At 42.5% G+C, this 23,254-nt stretch overlaps 1 protein-coding gene across 1 annotated transcript; it reads right to left on the bottom strand.

The window, feature by feature from the left end:
* Positions 1–136: 136 nt before the first annotated feature.
* On the bottom strand, positions 137–22,251 carry ush1c (Usher syndrome 1C; the record flags this gene model as incomplete). The annotated part of the gene is made up of 28 exons (XM_080438093.1): positions 137–242; positions 501–556; positions 1,075–1,184; positions 1,988–2,087; positions 2,231–2,284; positions 2,673–2,714; positions 3,762–3,830; positions 4,586–4,717; positions 5,289–5,354; positions 6,453–6,606; positions 7,045–7,382; positions 7,990–8,106; positions 8,303–8,467; positions 8,707–8,756; positions 9,145–9,219; positions 10,088–10,257; positions 10,469–10,534; positions 11,588–11,730; positions 11,954–12,010; positions 12,202–12,261; positions 12,424–12,612; positions 14,008–14,065; positions 14,203–14,227; positions 15,337–15,445; positions 16,351–16,489; positions 17,006–17,149; positions 18,684–18,751; positions 22,216–22,251. The coding sequence occupies 28 exons, from the start codon at positions 22,249–22,251 to the stop codon at positions 137–139; spliced, it is 2,898 nt and encodes a 965-aa protein (XP_080294219.1).
* Positions 22,252–23,254: the final 1,003 nt, after the last annotated feature.

Below are 23,254 nucleotides of genomic sequence, written 5' to 3'. Positions count from 1 at the left end.
GGAGACTGTCACATGTGATCAGGTAAAAGAAACCAAAAGAATGGGGCCAAAACAATACCACACCAAACATTCCCCCACCCCACCCCCACGTGCAATAGAGAGGAAGCTAACCCGGTGAGGGTGAGGTAGTAGGAGGCTACAGTTGATGTACGTATCGTTGGAGTACGCCATGTCTGTTTACTGACGCACTGCCTTCAACCACCATTCTATTGGCAGTGGGACTGACTGATGCTGATTCAGGGCTGGACCCACGTGCACGCGCGCACACACAGACACACATAAACACGCAACAAATCTCAATACAAAAAGTACAAAATCATAGACACTTAAAATGAGTGCATGCATTAAACTACATTACTTCATTAGAACAAGAACAATTAGAACAAGAATGATCAAAAATATTTTTTTAAATGATCGTAAATCATAAATGAGATAGGCGGAGGGAGGTAAGCGATTACACACGATTAAAATGCAGTCATTTAATTGCAGGGGTTACGTACACTTCATCCTCATAGTCTTTTGGAGGGGACATCGCAACCACGAGGTCAATCCAGTCCTGAAGATACAAAGAAGAATGGATTGTCTCAACAATCAACAGGTTTATACAGAGCAGAGCATCGACTGAGTCAATGTTCCATAGGCAGTGGGCACTTATGGCTACATCAATAAGACTGCAGGGCAAAGTATTCTTGACAACAACAAATTAAAGGTAAACAGCATGTGACATGATATGCAAAAGACAAAGACACAGGCCTCTTCACAGCATTTCGACATGCCGACAGAATGTTGGCAGGAGCAGAATCAATATTCACTTTTCTACTACATACTGATATTGTGTGTGTGTGTGTGTGTGTGTGTGTGTGTGTGTGTGTGTGTGTACCGCAATACAGATATACATACACACACACACACACACACACACACACACACACACACACACACACACACACACACACACACACACACACACACACACACACACACACACACACACACACACACACACACACACAGTCTCGCTGTAGATTGACGCTGCATCTTTACAGAACAGGTGGTTGAATTCATGTACTGTACCCCTCCACTATTCCAGGCTCTAGCCAGAGAATTCTGTCCTTCAGTCAATGACGCATCAGTAAGGATCTTCCCATTAACCGCCATGATCTCATCCCCTGGCACAACACCACCTAGAAACAGACACAATAGAATGAGAATCACCTCTAAATGCACAGGAATGTTTTGGTATACTCGCAGTCGCAATACTGCAGACTGAACAGACAGTCAAAATGCTATATTTATGTGTGTAGTATGACAGCACGGGTATGGTTGCAGCTGTAGAGGGAAAGGTATTGTATGAACACACATACTTTCCACGTCAAGACCAGAAATATAAGAACGCTCACAGAAAAGTCAGTAGACAGGATTCGTACTCATACACACAAATATTACTATTATCAATGTGCCGTCTGCTGTCGAACCTTTTTAGTCACCACAAATCATACTGTTATAATGTAATGACTATTATATTGGATGCATTCTCGGTAAACAGATAGGGCCTGGGATTGTTCTCTGCCCGAAATAGCTGCTACTACACTTTGACTGATAACACCCAAGTCTGATCATTAGTTTTTTATAGAGCAGTACTCGCATAACCTGGTGCACATAACAAACAAGATCACCTCCATTTTCCATTTCCACAATGAGAAAAATGCACACACTCAAGCATACACGTACACATGGGATTTATGATTGATTGATGACCAGATAAGCACGAGCAATACTGAGGCATAAACTATATAGATGTGACCCGAGAGGCACGTGCACACAATTGTTTCCATTGGAAACATACAGTAGGAATATAGAAAGACTGATGTTTCAAGACTGCATCTGTTCAAATCAAATCGGTACTTACAGACACATACCGCAAGAACGTTGCTCTTATACCGATCGTTGTATGGTAGTAATATGACATGATAACTTGCAAACTAACCATGCTGGTCTGCAGAGCCTCCCTCGTACACAGCCGATACCACCAACTTCCCCAGTGGAGAATCCACCCCTCCTTCCAGAGCCAGATCAAGATTTCCAGACTTAAAAGGATGAGAAAAATAAGATGTGGGATTTCAACATTATTTCAAACCATGTCATGCACTAAAAAACCTCTGATCAATAATGCAAGTACCTACAACATATCTTTACTCCACAGGAAAATAAAAGATGATGCGGTTATTACCTTTTTGATTTTCAGTAGTCTCACATCTCTCCCAGCAATCTGCTCCGCGGAGAACTAAAGCAGAAAGCAGGAGAACGACACAAAGTAAGACACATCAAATAATATGTCAACATGAGGAATGCTAATCTTTCCACTGAATTGTTTTATGGCCTTCAACAATAGAACAGTCTTGTAATATGATATCAATGTGGGTAGTAGTACTCAAGACCTACTGAATAATTGCTGTGATTTATGGCTTGAGAGAAAATGAAAGTTCAGCTATTCTGTGACTGTGTTTATTCAGTGTCATGGTTCAGTAGTAGCCTATAAAGATCTGTTAGAGATCAGTTAGAGTGTCACAGAGAACTGTGATATTCTCTCTAACTGGTGTCCCAGAGATTTTTTTAGGTTTAGTGCATTTTCCACACAGAGCCTTATGTTACCAAGCTCATCCATACAATACCATTGAGTAGGGCTCAAAGTCTTCAACGTATTTCGTAAATACCTGAAAGAAAATCAACAAGAGTTACGTTAAAAGAGTTCAAGAGACCAATGGGGGAATGAAAAATGAAAACAAAACAGCACACAAAGGAACAGAATAGAGATCCTTAGTGCATTTATTGCATGTCACAGAGTCAAATGGCCAACCTTTACAGAACGAATTTGACATGTGTGTAGTGAATGTTGCAAAATTTCCTTTGACAACCAGTTTCTATGGTGGGATATAATACTGCAGAATCCTACTGATAAAGCGAGGTGACCTTTAAATTGTCACATCAAAATAAAAGGTAATTCATCTTTTTTTAAAGGACAGACCACGAACAGACCACTGCACATCAATCAACACAACAAAAACAAGTCTAAGGGAAAAGAGAGATATATCCTCCTGTGAGGCGTAGCAGGGCAATCTCTGGCAAACACACTTCATTTCCCATCTGCACACAACCTTGCATTTAGATGTCCTTTCCAAATAAGCAGTTTTCTGTCCTTGGTGGAGACAGGAGTCTGCGTGAGACTAAATGAACATTGATAAAATCTTGACTGAATGTCGTAATGAGTCATTCAATACACTGCAGCAATTTGAATACAAAGGCGTCATTTTGACAGGTAAATAACAACAGAACACTGGCATCTAAGCTGAGCCCTCAATGAGATTGCTCACAACATTGTGTTTGAAATCAATGAAGAGGTAGTCATGTGGCAGCTACTGTGTTGTACCTAAGGGGACACTCTGACCCGTGCGTTACATTACAGTAAGCATTACATGTTGTAATGCTTACTTCATGCTCCATCGTATCCATAATACGTTGAGAGCTTGTAGACCTGATATTTTCGGAGTGCGACACCGTTGTATGACCAAGTATAAATCAGGCTTAAAACAGAATTAATCTTGAGGCGAATCTTTGGTCTGTAGGCTAGGCTTAAAAGGAACCGATGCACTGACCGAAACAGACACCCCCAAAAAACGATTCCAGAAAGACCAGTGAACAGAGATAAAGGAAAGAGATGAAACCACTCAAACAGAATGGAAGGCAGGTACAGTATGGATTACTTGTGCCGACTTTTCTCTTGATTTAAATTCCGAGTTGTAAGGCACCATCCGTTTCAGCATCTCTGGAGGCTACAACACAAGTAGAAGATAGAGCAGTGAGCATGAAGCAGAACGCCACTCTGACCGGTAACACAAAACACAAGCAGCACTTCAGCACACTCAAAACGTATACTATTGCAACTTTCTCATTGACATACTGACATACATACTACTCCATAATATAGGTTCTCTGTGAACTTGACGGTCATAATCGCATAACAATAACAGCACAGAATACAGGTGTGGCAGCAAATCTGCAGACAGAGTGACATACATACTATGTACATACCTGGAAGGACAAACAGACAGTCACATTACAATAGTTTAGTATCACAGCTCAACTAGTAAAACATTACCCCCATTCTAAAAATGTATTGTATACAATTTCCAAATATATTTATTTCCATTTACTTATGAGCTAACTATTGCCTCTCCACATCGATACCTTCGGTAGGCTATACTCTTTTCATTTATTTTTTGCCTGGGAGCAGGAATGAATTTCTCATGAGATCTAATAACCACAGATTGCCTGTCTGGGGAAGCAGCAGGACACGACACGACCGCACAGTGAGGGTTCATCCGTCATATCTTCTTCCCTGGATCCCTGGGACTTATTAAGGGATTCATTATTCAGTCAGACAGAGACATGCTGTGTCTCAGAGACATGCTGTTTGTGAGGACCAAAAATAGTGGGAACCAGGTTTTGGCATAAATGACACTGAAATCCTTAAACAAGGTGAAACAGGAGGTGGGTCAAAGGGAACACAGTACAGTGTGCTTCTCACCAGGACTTCAGAGCGCTTCGGCTGTTGAGGTGGGTCGGGACGTGGTTGGGCGTTGGAATGGGGCAGCATGACAGGTTTGGACATAGCAGAGGCTGTTTTTCGCCTCTGGTTGGGGGGACTGGGAGCTATATGCTATTGGGGAAAAGAGCCACGATCTCATTAAATGTACAGTAAGAACGTGTAAGGGGTGCAACAGTTAATGGAACTAAGAGATTTAATCAATAAAAAAAAGTAAGTGATTTGAATAAATAATAGATTTTCAAACCATTTGAAAAATAGCGAAAATAGCAGATCTGTGAGATATGTGTCGCGATGTGACGCGCTGTGATCTTGTAGGTCGGCTATTTTTAAGTATAAAATAGAGCTTAAGTGGTTAATCAGACTAATCAATTTAGTCAGTTATATAAAAAATAACTATTAGAAAGTGTTGTGTCAATTCGTTGGTCTATAAAAAAAATTGCTTTTACTTGACTAATTGAAAAAGTAATGGACAGAATAATAGCTAAGAAAATAATCGATAGTTGCAGATCTGAAAACGTAAGTTATGATTGGGTTGCATTCAAAGTTACAGAGGTTATCCAAACAAGCAATGAGAAAGATTACTTAAAACATTTGTAAAAAAAAACATGAGCTGTTCTGCATACAACTTCCACAGTGAGAAAGTGTCTGTAAAAGGTGCTATGTGACTTTTACAGAGACTTACCAAGTGGCTGCTTGAGGCAGATACGCGACTGGCGTGTGAAGTATTTCTCATAACCTGATGAGAAACCTGGAATAAAATCAAACCTTAAGCCCTCTGGCCATTACGGAACACAACAGGATTACTAATGAAACACAAATACAAACGCAATCCACTCGAGGAGATTTCAAAAGCACAGCACGCATATTCTTCTCAGAATGCTTTGAACACTATATAGTTTATAAAGACACTCTCCCACACAGAGTCACACACAGACACGTGCAATCAACTTAAAAAAGTGAGTCACTCGAGAAGCTCATCTCTCCAGTATGTTTGGAATAACGCTCTTATGCAACATTATGAAATAAAACTATTATGTCGTCTCATCAAATCACACCACAGACTACAAAGCATGCAGTTCTATTAGGCCTAGATGATATTTCAAACCATGGAAAGCCATGGAGAACCAAACAGGTGAATAATAGCACCAAACTAACTTGTGAATTTAGCTACGGTAGAAGGCAATTTAAAACATATTGGCATTGCACTCCATAAAAGACAAATGTTTCAGCATGCAAAATAGAAAACAGACACACGCACACACACAAACCCACACCCACACACACACACACACACACACACACACACACACACACACACACACACACACACACACACACACACGTGAGCTCATAAATCGGCTATATAAATGTTCTTTTTGCAATGCGGGGGTCTACAGCCAGAGGCTATGGCTATTTGGGGGTCCGGAAGAGAGGAAAAAGCCTGCACTCAACAATGTCCTTTATACATTTATTAGCCTCACCGGGATCAACACAAAAAAATGCGTTTCAGCTGGTCAGCTTTCATCAGCGTCTGTCAAACGCTGATGAAGGCTGACTAGCTGAAGGCTGACTAGGACGAGGCGAATAAATGTATAATGGACATAGTTGAGTGCCGGCTTTTTCCTCTCTTGTGATTTCGTTTACCTTAAGCCTCTATTAACTACGAGTGTTGCATGCACTGTGGTTTCTCTACAATTGGGGTTCCTCTGCATGGAAAGGTTTGGGAACCCCTGTGTGACCCCCAGTAACCGTCTAGCAGTGAAAGAGATCAGAGGGACAGGGGGTACGGATGCATTTGAGGCAGCCAGCAGCCAACATCATTCATCCGCTGTGCGAAAGCTCCAACCTTGGGACTGCTAGGGTAGGAGGACATCTCGCTGGTGTTGGAGGAGTAAAGCCCTCCCCTGGGGAGGTACCCGCCCGACTCCCACTCGCTCCTGTGCTCCGGGGGGCTGGAAGAGTACTGGACGGGCTGCTGCTGCTGATGACGCTGTTGGTACCTGCCGGTGGGGGCCGGTACCCGCTCCTCGAAACGGTGCTGGTGCTGCTGCTGGTGGTGCTGCTGCTGCTGCTGCTGCTGCTGCTGCTGCCGTTGCTGCTGCTGCTCCTGCTGCTGCTGCTGCTGGTGGTGCTTCTGCTGCAGCTGCTGCTGCAGCTGCTGGTGCTGCTGGTGCTGCTGCTGCTGCTGCTGCTGCTGCTCCTGCTGCTGCTGCTGCTGCTGGTGGTGCTTCTGCTGCAGCTGCTGCTGCAGCTGCTGGTGCTGATGGTGCTGCTGGTGTTGCTGCTGGTGCTGCTGCTGGTGGTGCTGCTGGTGCTGCTGCTGGTGCTGGTGCTGCTGTGGAGGGGGAGGGGGAGGGGGAGGGGGAGGGGGAGGAGGAGGGGGCAGGGGAGGCTGTGGAGGAGGGAGAGGCGGTCGCGGCGCCGTCGAGGACGTCGACCAGGACGGCCGCCGTCCGTGATAGTGGGCAGAGGGGGGAAGCGGGGGAGGCGGGGTGTTCGGGGGAGACGGGGGCTGTCGCATCGGTGGGGGTCGGGGGGCGGTCGACGAGTAGTTGGGGATGCTGGCGTGCAGCATGGGGGAGGGAGGGGGGAGGGGCAGTGGGTGAGGCGGGGGCTGGCTGGTGCTGGGCTGGGTGGGTGCCAGCTTCTTCATGGTCCTCAGGCTCTGGTCCACCTCGTCCAGGTTGATGTCGTCCAGGTCGGTGGTGGCCAGGTGGAGACCCCCGGCAAAACGCTTCACCCTGGGCTCAGAGGCGGGGGACCCTGGGTGGGACAGCTTTGAGGACAACATGCGACTCTCAGGACTCATACACTGTAAAGTCCTCAGTGCTCATTTAACTCTGAGAGTCAACAAATGCAAACAAATGTGTACACATTCGGAGTTACAAATGGATAAATTAACAACTGAGGATTTTACTGTGTATAGCGCTTTTCCCATGTCAAATACCGTAGGCCCGGAAAATATTTGGCATACCAAGTCAAAAGGTTTCTAATACATTGTTTTTCGTATCTGTTTTCCAAGGATAATGATCCACGCTACAATCGCAGGTATTGTAGATAATCTGATCTGTGGCAAAAATTCTTTTGACAACGAATGTCACAAAATTGTCACAAATTAATTTTCAGACAAAAGAAAATCTGACTAAGAATGCAAAGACCTCAACCGTACAAAAATCTGAATGTACACAGTGATTATAAGTCCTAATTATAAATGAAACTATTGTGGCACAATTCATCAATATATGATACTGCCTGCAGCATACTGCATTATTAGAGACATAGGTGGATAGAAATTATGAAATGTCCAACTTTTGGGTGACCTATGACAAACATAACATAAAACGATAACACACTGCTAGAGCGACTTCATGTGGCTCTCGTACCTCGGGGGAATCATTCTCCACGCAGGAGATCTGCTCCAACCGAGTTTGGCACAAACGTTCCACCCAGTGCTGCACTTTCTCAGACTCCTCCAGGTCTTCTCTCTCCGTCTCTGAAACCTGGATGTCAACGGTCACAAAGGAACTCAAGGAATCCATCTGTCTCTCACAAACACTTTCTCTATGAGCATTTACCATACATCACCCAGAGTCATGCAACAGGGCTAGGCAAGGCCAAGGCCATCATCGAAGCCAACGCAACATCAAAGCGCAACATTTTGAACACGTTTCCACTTCAGCATGTTTTCCAGTTTACCTCCTGCACCAGCCTGCTGATCTTCAGTTGCTTCTCTCGTTCGTACATCCCTTCCTTCTCTTTGGCCAGTTTCAGCTCAAACTCCATCTCTTTCTTATTTTTCTTCTGCTCGGTCATTGTGTCAGTGTTGGAATTTTTCTTCTTTTTCTTCTTCTTGTCTCCTTTCTGAGGTGGCACCATCATCATCATAATCATCAACATCATAATGTAGTGCAAGACATTCACCATCACTCCAAACCATGACATGCAAACAATCCTAATGACATTACTGTACATGTCATGTTATATTAGACACCAACTTGGGATTTCCGTTGGGGACAAAAATGAATGTTATATTATGGCATTCCAACATTCGCGAGATGAAGTACCTTCACAGCACACTAAGTTCAAACCATGTCAAATACCTTGCGGAGTGTGGGCAGTTTCCCCTCATACCGATAAAACCAGCCGAATGCTACGGAGGGAGACGAGCAAAGATCAGCGTGTCCCAATGAGAAAATACATCACACCAAAGAAACGAGTCAGCAACACAGCACACTCACAGCAAACTCCTTAGTTAATATAACAAAAAATAAAAATTGACCAGTAATGGAGCCCAGCCAACAAGGTTTTGGTATGAATTAAAAATAAAGAATACATTCTGACAAGACTTCAACAGAATTCAAGGCTAAAAGATCCAACCGATGCAGTGAAAACATCCTCAAACCGACTCTGGTTGCCAAAGGAAATCTAAAGTGGCGAGTGTATTGTCGTTTTGAAATTTTGTCATCAAAATCCCGAAGTATTTAAGCTCTTCAAGGAAATCTAGAAGGCTGCATCAACATCTGTGATGACGGGTCTACTATGAACATCTGGACTCACTTCTTCCACCTCTCCTGCCTCCTCATCTCCCTCTGGGAAGGAGCTGGCTCCATCAGCTAAGAGAAGACGGTGTGTAACGGCAGCAGGGCATGCAGGAGAACACAGACCATGCAGAGAAGATGTGAAACAAGAGGACACACACTCCAAGAGGAAGAAACACACTGCACACTGGAGTGTAGGCCACAGATTCATTAGATCAGTGGTTCTCAAACTTTTTCATTTCAAGTACTCCCAGTACTTCAACTACTGTACACAGAGTGCACAAATGGAACCAAATGCACCCTTCCGGGTCCATTTGTGCACTCTCAGAGTTACAGAAAACCACTTTGAGAACCACTGCATTAGATAATTTTATGATCTAATCCACTTGATCTATTCTTAAGTACCATACCAGTGGTCTGACATGTTTAGGTCACTGACTACTATGACTATGACAATATAATTGACATTAGTGCCAAAGATTGTCCAAAGCATACCACTACTTTTTTTTTAATATCTTCCTTTTCCTCAATTGTTTTTTGTTTTTTTTATTAAAACAATAGCTACAAGCTGCAATGCGACACGTTTTGAGCTTGTAGATCGGCTATTTTTGCAGAACGTTCGTCCCCAGAATAGGGAAGCTTGAGTTCAGATGGTTAAAATGCAACGATGATGTAACTTTGACAAATAACTGAGGCTACAGAAATGGTTTACATATCTAAAGCAAGTTTCAGGACTCTGCAAGCTGATTTTCATACCGCTCTGAAATGAATGGTATCCACGGCTTCCTTGAAAATGTAGCAAAATATGTCGGAAAAAGGTCGACAGCAATGTTGTGGGGGTATGGGGTAAACATGCCAGACCACCAGTATGGCCCTTTAAGTCCACACTATTCACTGTCTGATACAATATAAGACTTGGAGAAAACCTGTGTCATGTCCTTACGAGAGTTCTTTGCCTTGGGTGGTGGAGGAGCTTGGCGCCCAGGTGTGATGGGAGTCGACGGGCTCTTGCTGCCCTTGGGGCTCCTGGGAGCCTTGGGGCTCTTGGGTCGCTCTCTGCTTCCCCAGTCCTCCTCCCAGTCTTTATTGTGTTTTCTCTCCACAGCTTCAATCCTACGGAGGAAGAAAAATAAAGCCCAGTTAAACTCGCACCCCAAAAATGGCAGATACACTACAATGTGTTTTTTAGATCTGCTATCTTCTGACACACAACTAAGTATAAAACAGAGATTAGAGACACGAGAGAGAAATGGGAAGAGCAGAAAAGGGAAAAAAAGACAGAAAGTAAGAAGCTACTGAGATACAGAACGGGTTGAGGACTCACTTGTCCATTTCCCTCCGATAACGCTCATCTTCGTCTGCTGTCTTCTGATTAATCTCCATTTTCCTCCTGTTGAAAACGTGACCAGAGACACACAGGGCTCAATAAGTCAAGTAGCGAGTTACGTAAAAAGCCACACATCTGTCCCTAAAAGGCACAATAATGACTGTATATCTATATAAATATGTATGACAAAAATTCCCTTGCAGAGGGCTTCTCAGGCAATACCCACAACTGCTTTAAGTCAATGGAGCTATGTAAAGGGGTTTATTGTAATCCCTTCACTTTCCAGTGATAAATTGAGGGTGACGATGTGTGTCAGGGATGAGGCCGGTGGGGGGTGTGGTGACACATCTTTGCAGACAGGAGTGCTCATACGCCTGCAGCCGTGCATGTCAATATCGTTTCTAAAATGAGTCTAAACAATCTAAGTACATCATCAAACAATTTCTCAACTTCTGTCCAAATTGGAGCCTATCATTGTCAGAATTAAATGTTACCGTGACAGGACACGTCTTTCTACCTCATGTGATATACAGTACTTGTTTCCCATAATATGTGTTTGACCTGGATGGTAAGTCAACCACATGAAACAAGGACAACATCGAGGGTAGCAGCTAAAAACCAGGCTGTCGTTTTCACACTCATGGAACAGATGGAATGTTAGTCCTACAACAAATAATTTATATCGTGGCTGCCGGGCGACAACCTTGTACGTCCAAAACCGTTACTTTTAAAGCAAATGGAAAAAGGAACCTGTATTCCAATGGATCCAATGTAGTGGTTATTTAGTCACAAGCTCTTGTTAATACTTGCCATTGGTTAAATATTTATAAAACCCACCCACAGACATAATCACTTTCAACCAGATGTCCCTATTTTGAGCGTGCCATTATAGATGAAAATAACAAGATTTCTGCCCGACAGCGGCAATATTGAGGTAATGTTGAAAATCATGATTGTTTCCCTTTAACTCAATGCCTAACTCGATGTGCCACAGGACTGCATAACATAAGACATTTGTAGACCTAACTTCTGGTAGATATGCCTACTAAAACGATGTCACTGTTATTGCTATTCAACAGGAGACACGGTTCATTAGGTTTTGTCATTTTCACTCACTGTCTCTCCAGCACTTGCTGTTCTTTGACAATTTTATTGGTCTCCAGCGCAACCCTCTTCTGGTGCATGAGTTCTTGTCTATCGAGCTCTCTGCGGGCCTCCACGGCCAGGCGCTCCTCGTCCGTCATAAACAGGTCACTGCCCTGAGGGAAGACAAGGCAGACAGATGGATGGAAAGATAAACACCCTACATCATATACTTTTTCTTTTACCCCTTTTTTTTCTCCCCCTTTTCTCTAGATGTTATGCCAATTGATTCCTTCCCATACACATCTCTGTGTGTCCGCACGCACACGCACACGCACACGCACACGCACACGCACACGCACACACAAATCAATGACCCAAAACAAAGAGTCCACTTACAGCCCCGGTCAGAACAGTGATGGTCAGACTCCTGCTGCTCTTCAGAACTTTCACAGCCTGGGGAGTTCAGGGAAACACAAACTTAACCACAGTATTATTTCACATTTGCAAAGGCACTAGTTCTCTCAAGGTCAAAGCGATGTATTCACGCCAGTTGAAACGTTGAACTTGAGCAAAAAATATTTTTGCAAACACCTGCGGTCAAAGTTGCGCGAGTGAAGCAAGTGCATCACAAAAACAAACCTCACCTCCTTGTGGTCGACGTTGGTGAAATCCACCCCGTTCACCTCCACTATCTGGTCACCAATCTAGTACATGCACAGAAATAATAAATACAATGTAAAATCCTGAGTGTTCATTTAACTCTCAGAGTGTACACATGGAACACAAATGGACCCTTACAGGTCCATTTGGTTCCATTTGTACTCTCTAATTTATAGCGAGTTCCTCGGGACTGTGTCAGCCCTTACCACAAGGCCAACCTCTGCAGACAGAGAGCCTGGCTTGACGTTGCTGATGTAGATGCCCGGTTTCTGCGTGGGGCCGCTGGAGATGCTGATGCCCATGCCTTTGGTTCCCACCAGGCTGAGGAACACCTTCTTCTCCTTAATCTCCTTCCCGCCCATGGATGCCAGCCCCGCTATGCTGGTCTTTTTCTCCTGAAAGGGGAAAGAAAGACAATTAACGTCAACAAGAAAGAGCGAAAAAGAGAGGCTAGTAATAAGAACAATCTGAATCATTATTCATATTTTGTCAATTTACTCCTAAATGAGATACAGCACACTCAACTCTCAGTCTTCATTCTAACTAAAACACTAGGTGCTGAATCCTTGGATAGTAATAATTACTATCGACTTAGTAGTGGATAGTAATTTAGAAGGCAAGAACAGCACTCCAATTTGACAATTTATTCCTTAATTTCCCCATCAATTATAGAGATTGTGCAGGCCAAGTGATTTTATGTAGTCCTTATATGAAACCATTTTATTATCTAGTAACAACAGCTAATGAAATAAGCACATCAAGATGAGGTGCTGGGTTAGGAATGACCATGAAGAAAAGAATAAAGCTCGTGCTTGACTGGTTTTCCAATTGTACTGTGACATATTGTTTTTCATGAACTATTATTATCATAATAGTAGTACACTCTAAATACTTTGTCCTTAAAATCTGGGTTTGTGATATTCTTCACGTTGCGTGTATGGTCTTATTTACTGTAGAGGAGGCCTCTCGCGTACTACCAGAAACATTACACATCGGTACATCTGCTGTCCACAAAATAATCTGCTAAAGTCACGGAAGGTAACATATACCCGCGTATGGGTCATGAAGCATTGTATTGAAGGGCTTTAATGACAGCTGGGTGGCCTCTAGAGATAGCGGATCAGAAATTCATGTGTTCTAACGAATGGATACGTCATGTGTTTTAACCCATTAAGACCTGAGGCCGATTCTAAAAATGAATTCTAAATCCTAACAGTTTTCTGAAAAACTTATGTCGCAGCCCATACACTGTGAAACAGAATTCCCTTCCCTATCAGGTCCAGGCCTAAGATTCTTATATTCATTAGCTTTTGATTCGCTATGATGTGGCTGATATTTATCATTGGTTTTTCTTAGTACGTTTACTGTTTATTTATGTTCTTACTCTGTTAATTGCTTACTGCCGGTTTGTACCTTAGAGCTGAATGTCCTATACCTACCTCCTGCTCTGTACAGCAATTTGGTCAACAACAGTTGTTTTAAAATGTGCTTTATATTAATACATTTGACTTGACTTGACTTTAGAATTACCCATGACCCACCTGGGTGTATTGTTTGGTAAATTGCCATTGCACATGCTGAGGAACAGCGTTTTGCCTGACATTTCTGTGTGGTAATGATTTGTCTTTCTTGACGTCTTATTTATTTAATAGTCAATTTACTTGTAAAATGTGGCAATACAAAATCTTTCATGATTCCCCTCCAGATGCACAGACCGTGTTTAAAGCTCACCTGATCCACAGGCTGACACACTGATGTGCGACTGCACGATGCAATCAAAAGAAACTCACCCCCGACTCAGACACAAACTGGTCCACAAAGTGCCACTTGAGGGGCTCATCTGTTGAACTGATGAGGACAAGAAACAGCGTGAATGCTCCCTGCTCAACCACCCTCTCAAAACAAACAATAAAAATAACAATCTTCAGCTCAGTCGGCACCAGTTAACAGTCACAATTATATAACAGCAAGATAAATGATCTTACCTCTTCACTGGGATCAATCCCACATCTACAGACACAAATGGACAGATATCAAATGAAACAAATTATGTCATAGATGTTGGAGGACATTCATTTTCAAACTACAATGTAAAATCCTGGTCATTCATAACTCAGAATGTAAAAAAAAGAAGGGGAAGCAAGAAAGAGAGGCAAATAGACCAAATCAACTGAATAGGTTATGGGTAAGATTTAAATTAACACTTTCTTTTGGGGATATTTTTGTCACAGTACATTCACACGTACGTTTAATTTGTCCTCTACATTTAAACCATCCTAACTATTAGGAGCAGTTGGTGCTATTAATACGGTGCCCGGGAAGCAGTTAGGGGTCAAGCATCTTGCTCAGGGACACGCTAATTAGGTTTCTCAATGTTTATATTACTAAATGAATGAAAATCGCCCATAGTTTTCAGACAAACAATCACTGAAAACCTCATCGGGGGGGGAATTATAAAAAAACGTATTTCAACGGCATATGGTGGATTCTTATTTGAGACACTTGAACTTTCCAAAAATGCAGTATGCCAACTTTTCCTCAAAAGAATCCTACAGGCATAATTTTGGCATAGCCCTGACTGTCAAACAGCTTGTGTGTGTGAGCATACAGCCACCTACTGGTTGAAAAATATACCTACGTTCCAAAGCTACTCTTCAGGGCAACACAACACATTGAACAAACTACATTGAATAGACTTCAATAGCTTACTTCACTACCACAAAACAATAAAGATATTAACAGTAACACTACATGTACATCAACACCACACACTACCACATATCCATGAAGATATGATGACTAATGACAAGTGTGACTCTTATATTGGTTTCTCTGTATCTTTCATACCAGCTGTGTTCTCATTATCTGTTCTTTTTGTCTTTTGTATGATTGCTGTAACTGCCATGGCGACAGACTTTCCCTCGTTATACACCTGCCTCGATAGTAAAATGAGATTTTGCTGTTTGTCTGGACTCTGTGATCATCCAGCGACGCTGATGGTGGGTTCAAATCCCTGACAGGTTCAACCTAATTGAACCGGTCAGGGGTTCAAAACCCCACCCACGAGCATCGCTCTTGCATTGTACTGTGACTGGAAAATGAGCTTGTGATTGACTTACGTCTGACTTTGAGTGACACGGTCTTCTTGGTCTTGATGAGGCTGATGACCTCCTCGTGGATGCAGGTGGAGATGGAGTATCCATTGATGCGTACAATTTCATCCCCAACCTGAAAGTCATGGAGGACAAAACCTTATAAGTTTACTTCAATAGACACGCCTCTCAGTTTCACGTCATTGATCCAGCTTCTTGCCTGCCAGATGCAGTGCACGCTGCCCTGCTAATAACATGTTCCTCCATTTTGTATATCACAGCCTCTATATTAGACATCAGTACTATGACGTACTGTAAGTTCTGTGAATTGTCTTAATGAATGAAACATTTTTTTCAATCAATCTGTATGGTATAGGTAGTATAACTAGCACATCTGCAGCGGTTGGAGGTGGTCCCTTAAAAGGTTTTAAGAAGTAGCGAAAATAGCAGATCTACAATCTCACAACGCGGTGCGAAGCAACGCGTTGTGAGCTTGTAGATCTACTATTTTCACTAGTTCGTGTCCGAGGCAAACGTCTAAGTTCTCTTTTGGGTCTTGAGCTAAAACGTTTGGACAACTAGGACACCTACTGGCTCATAGCTAGTACTGCCTGAAGCTCATAGCTCAATATCTCCCCAAAGCGGGGACTCCTTATAGAGAGAAATGTCTCACAAACCGCTGGACCAATCAATCAAATTTCTTGTGCACAGACTGCACACTGGCAGTAGGCCAAGGAAGTACCTCCAAACATTGGCTCAGATCAGGCTGAAACCTTTCCCAAATTTGAAGTCATACGTCATAGATGACCGATGTCACAAGCTGGCCAGATGAATTCCATGCTGTTACTATACCCCGTCTTGTTTCAATCGAACACAGTTCAATTCCTGGGTATTTTCGGGTGCGTTTAAAACGGACTTGCCGTGCAAAGCCTTAACTTATACTAATTTTACTGTTAGTGTCGGCAGACACTTGCCTTACAAAACAGTTTTCCATTTCTTTTCACTTTTAGAGAGACACACTATATTGACATAGATGTGTACCTGAAGGCCAACGTTCCCAGCCTGACCATCCTTGACAATCTGTGATATGAAGAGACCACAACCAAACTCCACTCCTCCCCTGACACTCAGACCCAGCCCGTCAGGGTGAGTTCGATCCAACCGAACCTCCTTCAGCTTCCTGGTCAATAAAGACAGATGGAGAGGAATACAATGACATAATAGCAGGGTGCATGGTGTAGGTAGCATAGATGGTGCAAGCTAAGAGGAAAGTCAAGTGGGCAAAGTCTATCAAAAGAAGAAAGGGAATTTACAGAGAAGAGATAGGGAAAACAATACTATAAAACTATCTAATAGGTACTATCTTTGCTTCTTTGATAGAAATGTAGACACGAAAATACAGTGTGTTCATTTAAGTGTAATGCTGTGTCCACACTAGCAACAAAAAAGCGACAGGTCATTTTCAATGGAAGCTAGAAGCATAAGATACAAACTGACGGCCAAAACACATCGCTGCATGATGACGGTCACTGCTAGTGTGAACGCATCATAAGATTTTTACACTCATAGGATTAATATTAACTGTTATTTGGAATGAAAAACCAAGACCTCAGACCTCTCTCCATGGTCTAAATTAATCATCCAATCATTAAGATTTTGGAAACTACTACCGTATGTGTGTAAAATGTCAACTCACCGTGACCTCTTAGGTGTCATCAGGTCGTACTCCACCTGGTGTTTGAGAGGGATGAGCGGTCGGATGGCATCGAACAGGGGCAAGCGGCTTGGGTCATTGATTACCAGCTTTAGGTCCCCAACCAGCACTGGCAAATCCATAGATCTGAGAGGTAGAGGAGGGAAGTTAACTTCAAGTAAGAGAGCTGTGAATTTGGACTAAGTTCCACTTACGAGATTAGTTCATAAGTAATAACAACATTTTCCAGATAAGGAGTCATTTGATGCTAGATTAAAACACGGTTTGAGAATCCTGTCGCGGGTTTAAGTCTGTCCTAAGGGGCCCAGATCTAACGATTGCTGTGCCCCGCCACATACTTGTAATCATTTTTTTGGCAGGGGGTACGGCCCAGTTATAATTATTATTAATTAATTATTATTATTATTTTGAACCATATTTAATTTAGACCTTTCAGCTTATATTAAGCTAATGACAACAATAGTGTATGTAGCGAAACTGGGCACCATAGCGTAAGTTAGAAGGGGTATTTTCACCAATTACATCACTGAATTCTGTGTCCCTCTCGCGCTACACAATCACATCAACTAAAATACTGTACAGCATTAAGCATTCAGCACTGCATTAGTGTTGCATTAATTAGCCTTATTTTGCCACGTATGACAACATAATGACGCTAATGGAAAGAAGTCACAGGTGAATACAGTTTTGTGAAGTCTTTCATTAACAATTCCAAGAGGGCAAAAGGCAACCAATGCATCAATTAAAAGGGCAATGTGCAGCTACTGCATAAAATCTGTCCACCTGGCCTGGTCCATAAATTATTAATGGTGCAATTTTCTGTTCGGCCTGGAAAATGAAAGCAAAAAAAGGTCTTTGTGAGGAGCTGTCCGGGCTTAGTGGAGCATAGTGGAAACTGAGGCTTACCCAATAGGGTCTCAGGACACTGGTTCCATACAAAGATTAATGGAAACCTAGACCTCCATCCTCTGTTAATCCCCCCCATCTCCTGCTCTAAGACGGTGTGGTTATCGGAGACCTTAATAAGGCCACACCTCCCTCTATATCACTGGTTCTCAACACCCCGATCCGGGTACCACCAGGAGGTCCAAAAAGACCCTTACGGGTCTCTAACTCTCAAAGTTCAATTAACTCTGAGGATTTTATTGTGTACATTGGGGTCCCAGAGATTACAAATATTTCTACTTGTTCACTCTCAGAGTTATAGACCCGTATGTGTCCATTTGGACCCCTGGTGGGCCCTGGACCAGACGTTGAGTCTTAACATACAAACACACTGTGTGTATATCAGACCTATACTGTATTGGAGGAATGTGTACGCCATTTAAAAAATTCACCATAAACATAGCCACAAATTTTAAGTTTTGATGATTTCAAAACAAAATAAATATTTACTTCAGCAAGCACCAACATTTCCTTTGCATATCCACATAGAGTAGAACCAAAAATAATTTAGTTGGCAGGCTACCACCTGCTAATAAAATGCCTTCCCACACACACACACACACACACACACACACACACACACACACACACACACACACACACACACACACACACACACACACACACACACACACACACACACACACACAGGATTTCCCTGTTACAAACAAAATTGAAAGCCCACTGGCATCTACAAGTAGCAGAAGGTACTCACTGGTGATACATGCGCAGAACATCGTAGAGGTAATCCTTCTCTGCTTCATTGTCTATCAGCAATTCGACCTGCAAGAAAAAGGAAGAAAAATAAATGTGTGTTCCATTCCATCCCCATCTTCACTGCAGACAGAATGACGGACACAGACACACAGGAACAAGACCTGTAGCAGTCCCAGATGAGGTGAACACTCTGGCTTCTCTCATCTCACTGACTCATGCCTTTCTCTTGTGGTCCTGTCAGCGCCACAGGAGCTAAGCCATCTGGTGTGTAAATGGCAGTGCATGTCGTGGAGTCATACAAACCTGATGTCGGCTTAACTGCTGCAAAAAGGTTTTGAGGAAACGCTTTGGCCAATCACTGATGTAGGACATTGCCCCCATTTTTTTCAGAGAGCGAGGATGACACGTGTCCTGCCTGCGCTAGGCTATTAACATCTGCCCCAACTGAGAGGGTCTTCTTCTATCTGGGTGAACAGTTGAGCACCTGTATATCTATCCTACACTCCCCTCATGTTAAAAGCCTCGTAGTTACAGGCCAGATCGTCTGTTCGCTTGTGTCCAGTGATGAAGGCTCACAGGTCTAAACAGGTCCTATGAACTGCCCTTCCCTAACCACACAACCAGCAGACAGGAGGAGGGGAAGGGAGCGTGATGGAGGAGAGGCTTTGGTGAGGTCAGCCCGGGCCGTGTCATCTTACATCTTACAAGTAGCCCACCACCAGAACCTGTTACATGAATGTACAAAGGGACCCGTAAGGGCCCGTGTGGTTCCATTTGTACACTCTCTGAGTTAAAGGTCTGTGTGGTTCCATTTGTACACTCTCTGAGTTAAAGGTCTGTGTGGTTCCATTTGTACACTCTCTGAGTTAAAGGTCTGTGTGGTTCCATTTGTACACTCTCAGAGTTAAATTACCACTCAGAATTTTACAGTGAGTGAGTGAGTGAGTGAGTGAGTGCTTGCGCACAAATGTACGTATGGATATTGCGGGATGCTCTCACTCAAACACAACCACCACACAAAGTTAAGTAAAAGAAAAATGTAATCCTTTTCTCAGAATTGAACCAACAATCTGGATTTTACTTTGTACAAATGTATTTTATTGTGAGATTAACAAAGACAACAAAAGTAACAAAGAGTGTCACACCTCACGTCAACAGCAGTCCCATTGTGGTGATATTAAATGCAGGACTACTATAGAAATAAATGTATACAACAGATATTTAGATTCACAGCGGCACTGGAGGAAGTAAATGATAGCGCCTTTATCCAAAGCCCTTTACACTGCGCATTACATTCCCACAAGCCACAACAACAGTGGAGGCAACCGTACAAAGCACCAACCTGCTCATCGGGGGCAGTTATTAAGTGTCCTGCTCAAGGACACTTCAACACTAATCCAGTGGTAGCCTTGGATCAAGACAGTCATATAATATATGACAGTCTTGTATCAAGGCTAATCCAGGGGGAGCCAGGGATCAAACCGGGAACCTTCCATTTCCCAAGCGGCTTCTCTACCTCCTGAGCCACTGCTGCCACCATTAATGTATGGGGGGCCTCTTTAATGTTTTTGTTTTGATGTGAAGATGCATTAATTGTGGTATCCATAGCATGAAAAACCATTGGATGCCAGTATGACATCAAAGTAGGTGGCTATGTGAACATCTATGACCTATCTATTTTATAACTGCATACTGTGTGCTTATTAGGTTGCTGTGTGTGGGTGTGTATAGCATGGTTTTATGAGTGTCATAAACTTCTCCAACTCAGACCAAGGAGGCTACCCCGCGCGCGCGCACGCACACACACACACACACACACACACACACACACACACACACACACACACACACACACACACACACACACACACACACACACACACACACACACACACACACACACACACACACACACACACACACACACACACAGCAGTGAGGAGCAGACTTTGGAACCATAAGACAGGGCAGGTACGCCTGTGAAGGTGCAACATCCATTTACGATGGGTAGCCCGTTTTAAATCGCTCGACATATTCATCATAATATGTTCAGTCCATAACATATCAACCTTCACACACTATGCACATTATGCAAATGAAATAGAGGGGGGGGGTGACCATCATGAAAACAATGCCTTGTTGTTGTTATCCTCTTGGTCTCAGTGAGGCAGACCCTCTAATTGCTGCTGTAAACTCTCCAATCTATTCCGCTTAGCTGCTCATCTCTGACACTGTCTGAATGATCAAATTGGTTTGCTGCCCTTTGTGAAGACTCTAATATGAGACCATCATATGTGGAAAGTAACTGAGTACATGTACTCAAGTACTGTACTTATTATAGTACAATTTTGAGGTATTTGTACTTTACTTGATACTTTTACTTAAGTAAAACACATGAGTACTTCTTCCACTTCTGGAGACCATGCATGTCACTGTGTATGGCACAGATGGCTTGAATAATATCCTTGCATGGTCTGACGCTGAAAACGCCCTGAACATATCATGTTCCCTTCTCCTCTGTTATCTTTTACTCACAACATTACTGTCTCTAGGACTTTACCGGCTTACAGTGATGTGGACATTCAACGCATGTCTTTTATGAAATTAATATGCAACTATGAAGCTGTTGGCCATTTTGACCAGCTTGTTCTCAACAATGTATTACATTAAAAGATGTGCCCAGGTTATATTATATTATGTTATGGCAGTTTATAATAACATCACTTAATGGTTGTATATTATAATTTGTGTTTCCCATTACAGGAGGAAATAGCAAGACTATTTTTGATATATTGCCCTCACACAAACTGTGACAGGCTAGGCTACAGGTATTTAGGGATACAGGATAGGTGGGCACTAGGGACATCTGGGCACCTCGATGTAAAATTGGCTATTTTGTCCAAAATGTAAAATACATATATTGAAAAATGGTCTTAAGTAGTGTAAAGTATATGATGGTGAACAAACATGGTACATCATTAACATACTTAATTTTATCCTTCAACTTCTTGTTTATGCCCCAAAATGACTGGAAATGCAGGTTTTGTAGCAATTTGTAGCCATTGTAGAAATAATAGACCTTAATTATCGAATGTTTAAGCATGTTCTAATCATATTATTAAGTATACTTTACTTAAAAGACCATTTTCTTTGTATTTATTTGTTTTACATTTTGAACAAAATATCCAATTTTACATCGAGGTGCCCAGATGTCCCTAGTGCCCACCTATCCTGTTATCGTATTTAGTAGTTAAACAGAACTGTCCTAAATGAAATGTGAAACTGTCAAAGACACAAATGAACGTCGACAGCCCAATACTCTGTTTACAAATAGGGTGATATAATCGCAGAGTAGTCAGGCCCGTACAACCGAGCAGTGTTACCTATGCTCCTAGTCCGCCATCAGTACGGACCCTACCGCACAAGTTTGTTTTATTATTACATAGAGGAGAATTACTGTAGTAGTTAGTTGGCCATCGACGCCGACGGTAGGTACAGATAAAAGCTTAAGCATCTTGAAAAGATCTTACCTTATGTCGGAATTCTCGGGCAACTTTACGCTCCATATTTGACAGAATGGAATGGAGTCACCGTCCCGTGTGTGAACGTGTGTGTGTGTGTGTGTGTGTGTGGCTGGTCTGACTGACCATAGGTGACTGACTAATGAGATGGGTTTCCCTGAGGCGTCAGATTCTGGCATAACACGGGACAGAACAATTACTGGTCGAATGAAAATATGACACTATCATTTAGTATGAACATTTGACCGCAGACTGATATGTATTGGCACTAAATTAACTCCACAGATATAGACCTAATAAAAGCTAGTGAACATTTTATTAATTAACAAAAAAAGAAAAACCGACTCAAAGTCCCAATTTCAATCCACTATGAATTGTGTGGCTATTTTACAGTTATATATTCTGTGTACATTGTGTACTGTGAATTATATTTTATAACCAGGCAGGCAGTTAACTTAAAAAAATACAAACTGTATGTAAAATTAGCCCTGATACATGACTGTCATATATTATATGACAGTCATGGATGAACTTCAACATAGTGTTTGCACTTCCTCCCTTTTTGGCCCGTACATCTACAGAAACGTTCAAATTTCAAATATAAAGTAATTATCCTATGATCACGGATATTAGAATTATGTACTGGACCTCAGAAGTACCCGTATCTTCCGTATTCTTCAATGAAAAATATTTTAATCCAAATAGTGGCCATTTTTTCATACAGTTATAATGTATCAGAGTGCAATACACCTCCCAGCCAATAGGGTCACGTAGTTGAAAGCACATGGAGAAAATTCGAAGAAAATGGCCACCAATCGGATTAAAATGCTTTTTATTGAACAATACGGAAGATACAGGTACTTTTGAGGACCCGTAATTACTTTTAACATCCGTGGCCATGGGGTAGTACTTTATATTTGAAATCTGAACGTTCATGTAGATGTACGGGGAAAAAAGAAAAAAAGTGCAAACACTATGTTGAAGTTCTACCATGACGGTCATGACAGATGACCGTCTTGTGATCCATGGCTAATGTAAAATGTATCGC

The sequence above is a fragment of the Gymnoscopelus braueri genome (genome assembly GCF_963280865.1).
Source record: "Gymnoscopelus braueri genome assembly, chromosome: 9".
Taxonomy (NCBI): Eukaryota; Metazoa; Chordata; class Actinopteri; order Myctophiformes; family Myctophidae; genus Gymnoscopelus; species Gymnoscopelus braueri.
This window is presented reverse-complemented; position numbering and strand designations above follow the sequence as displayed.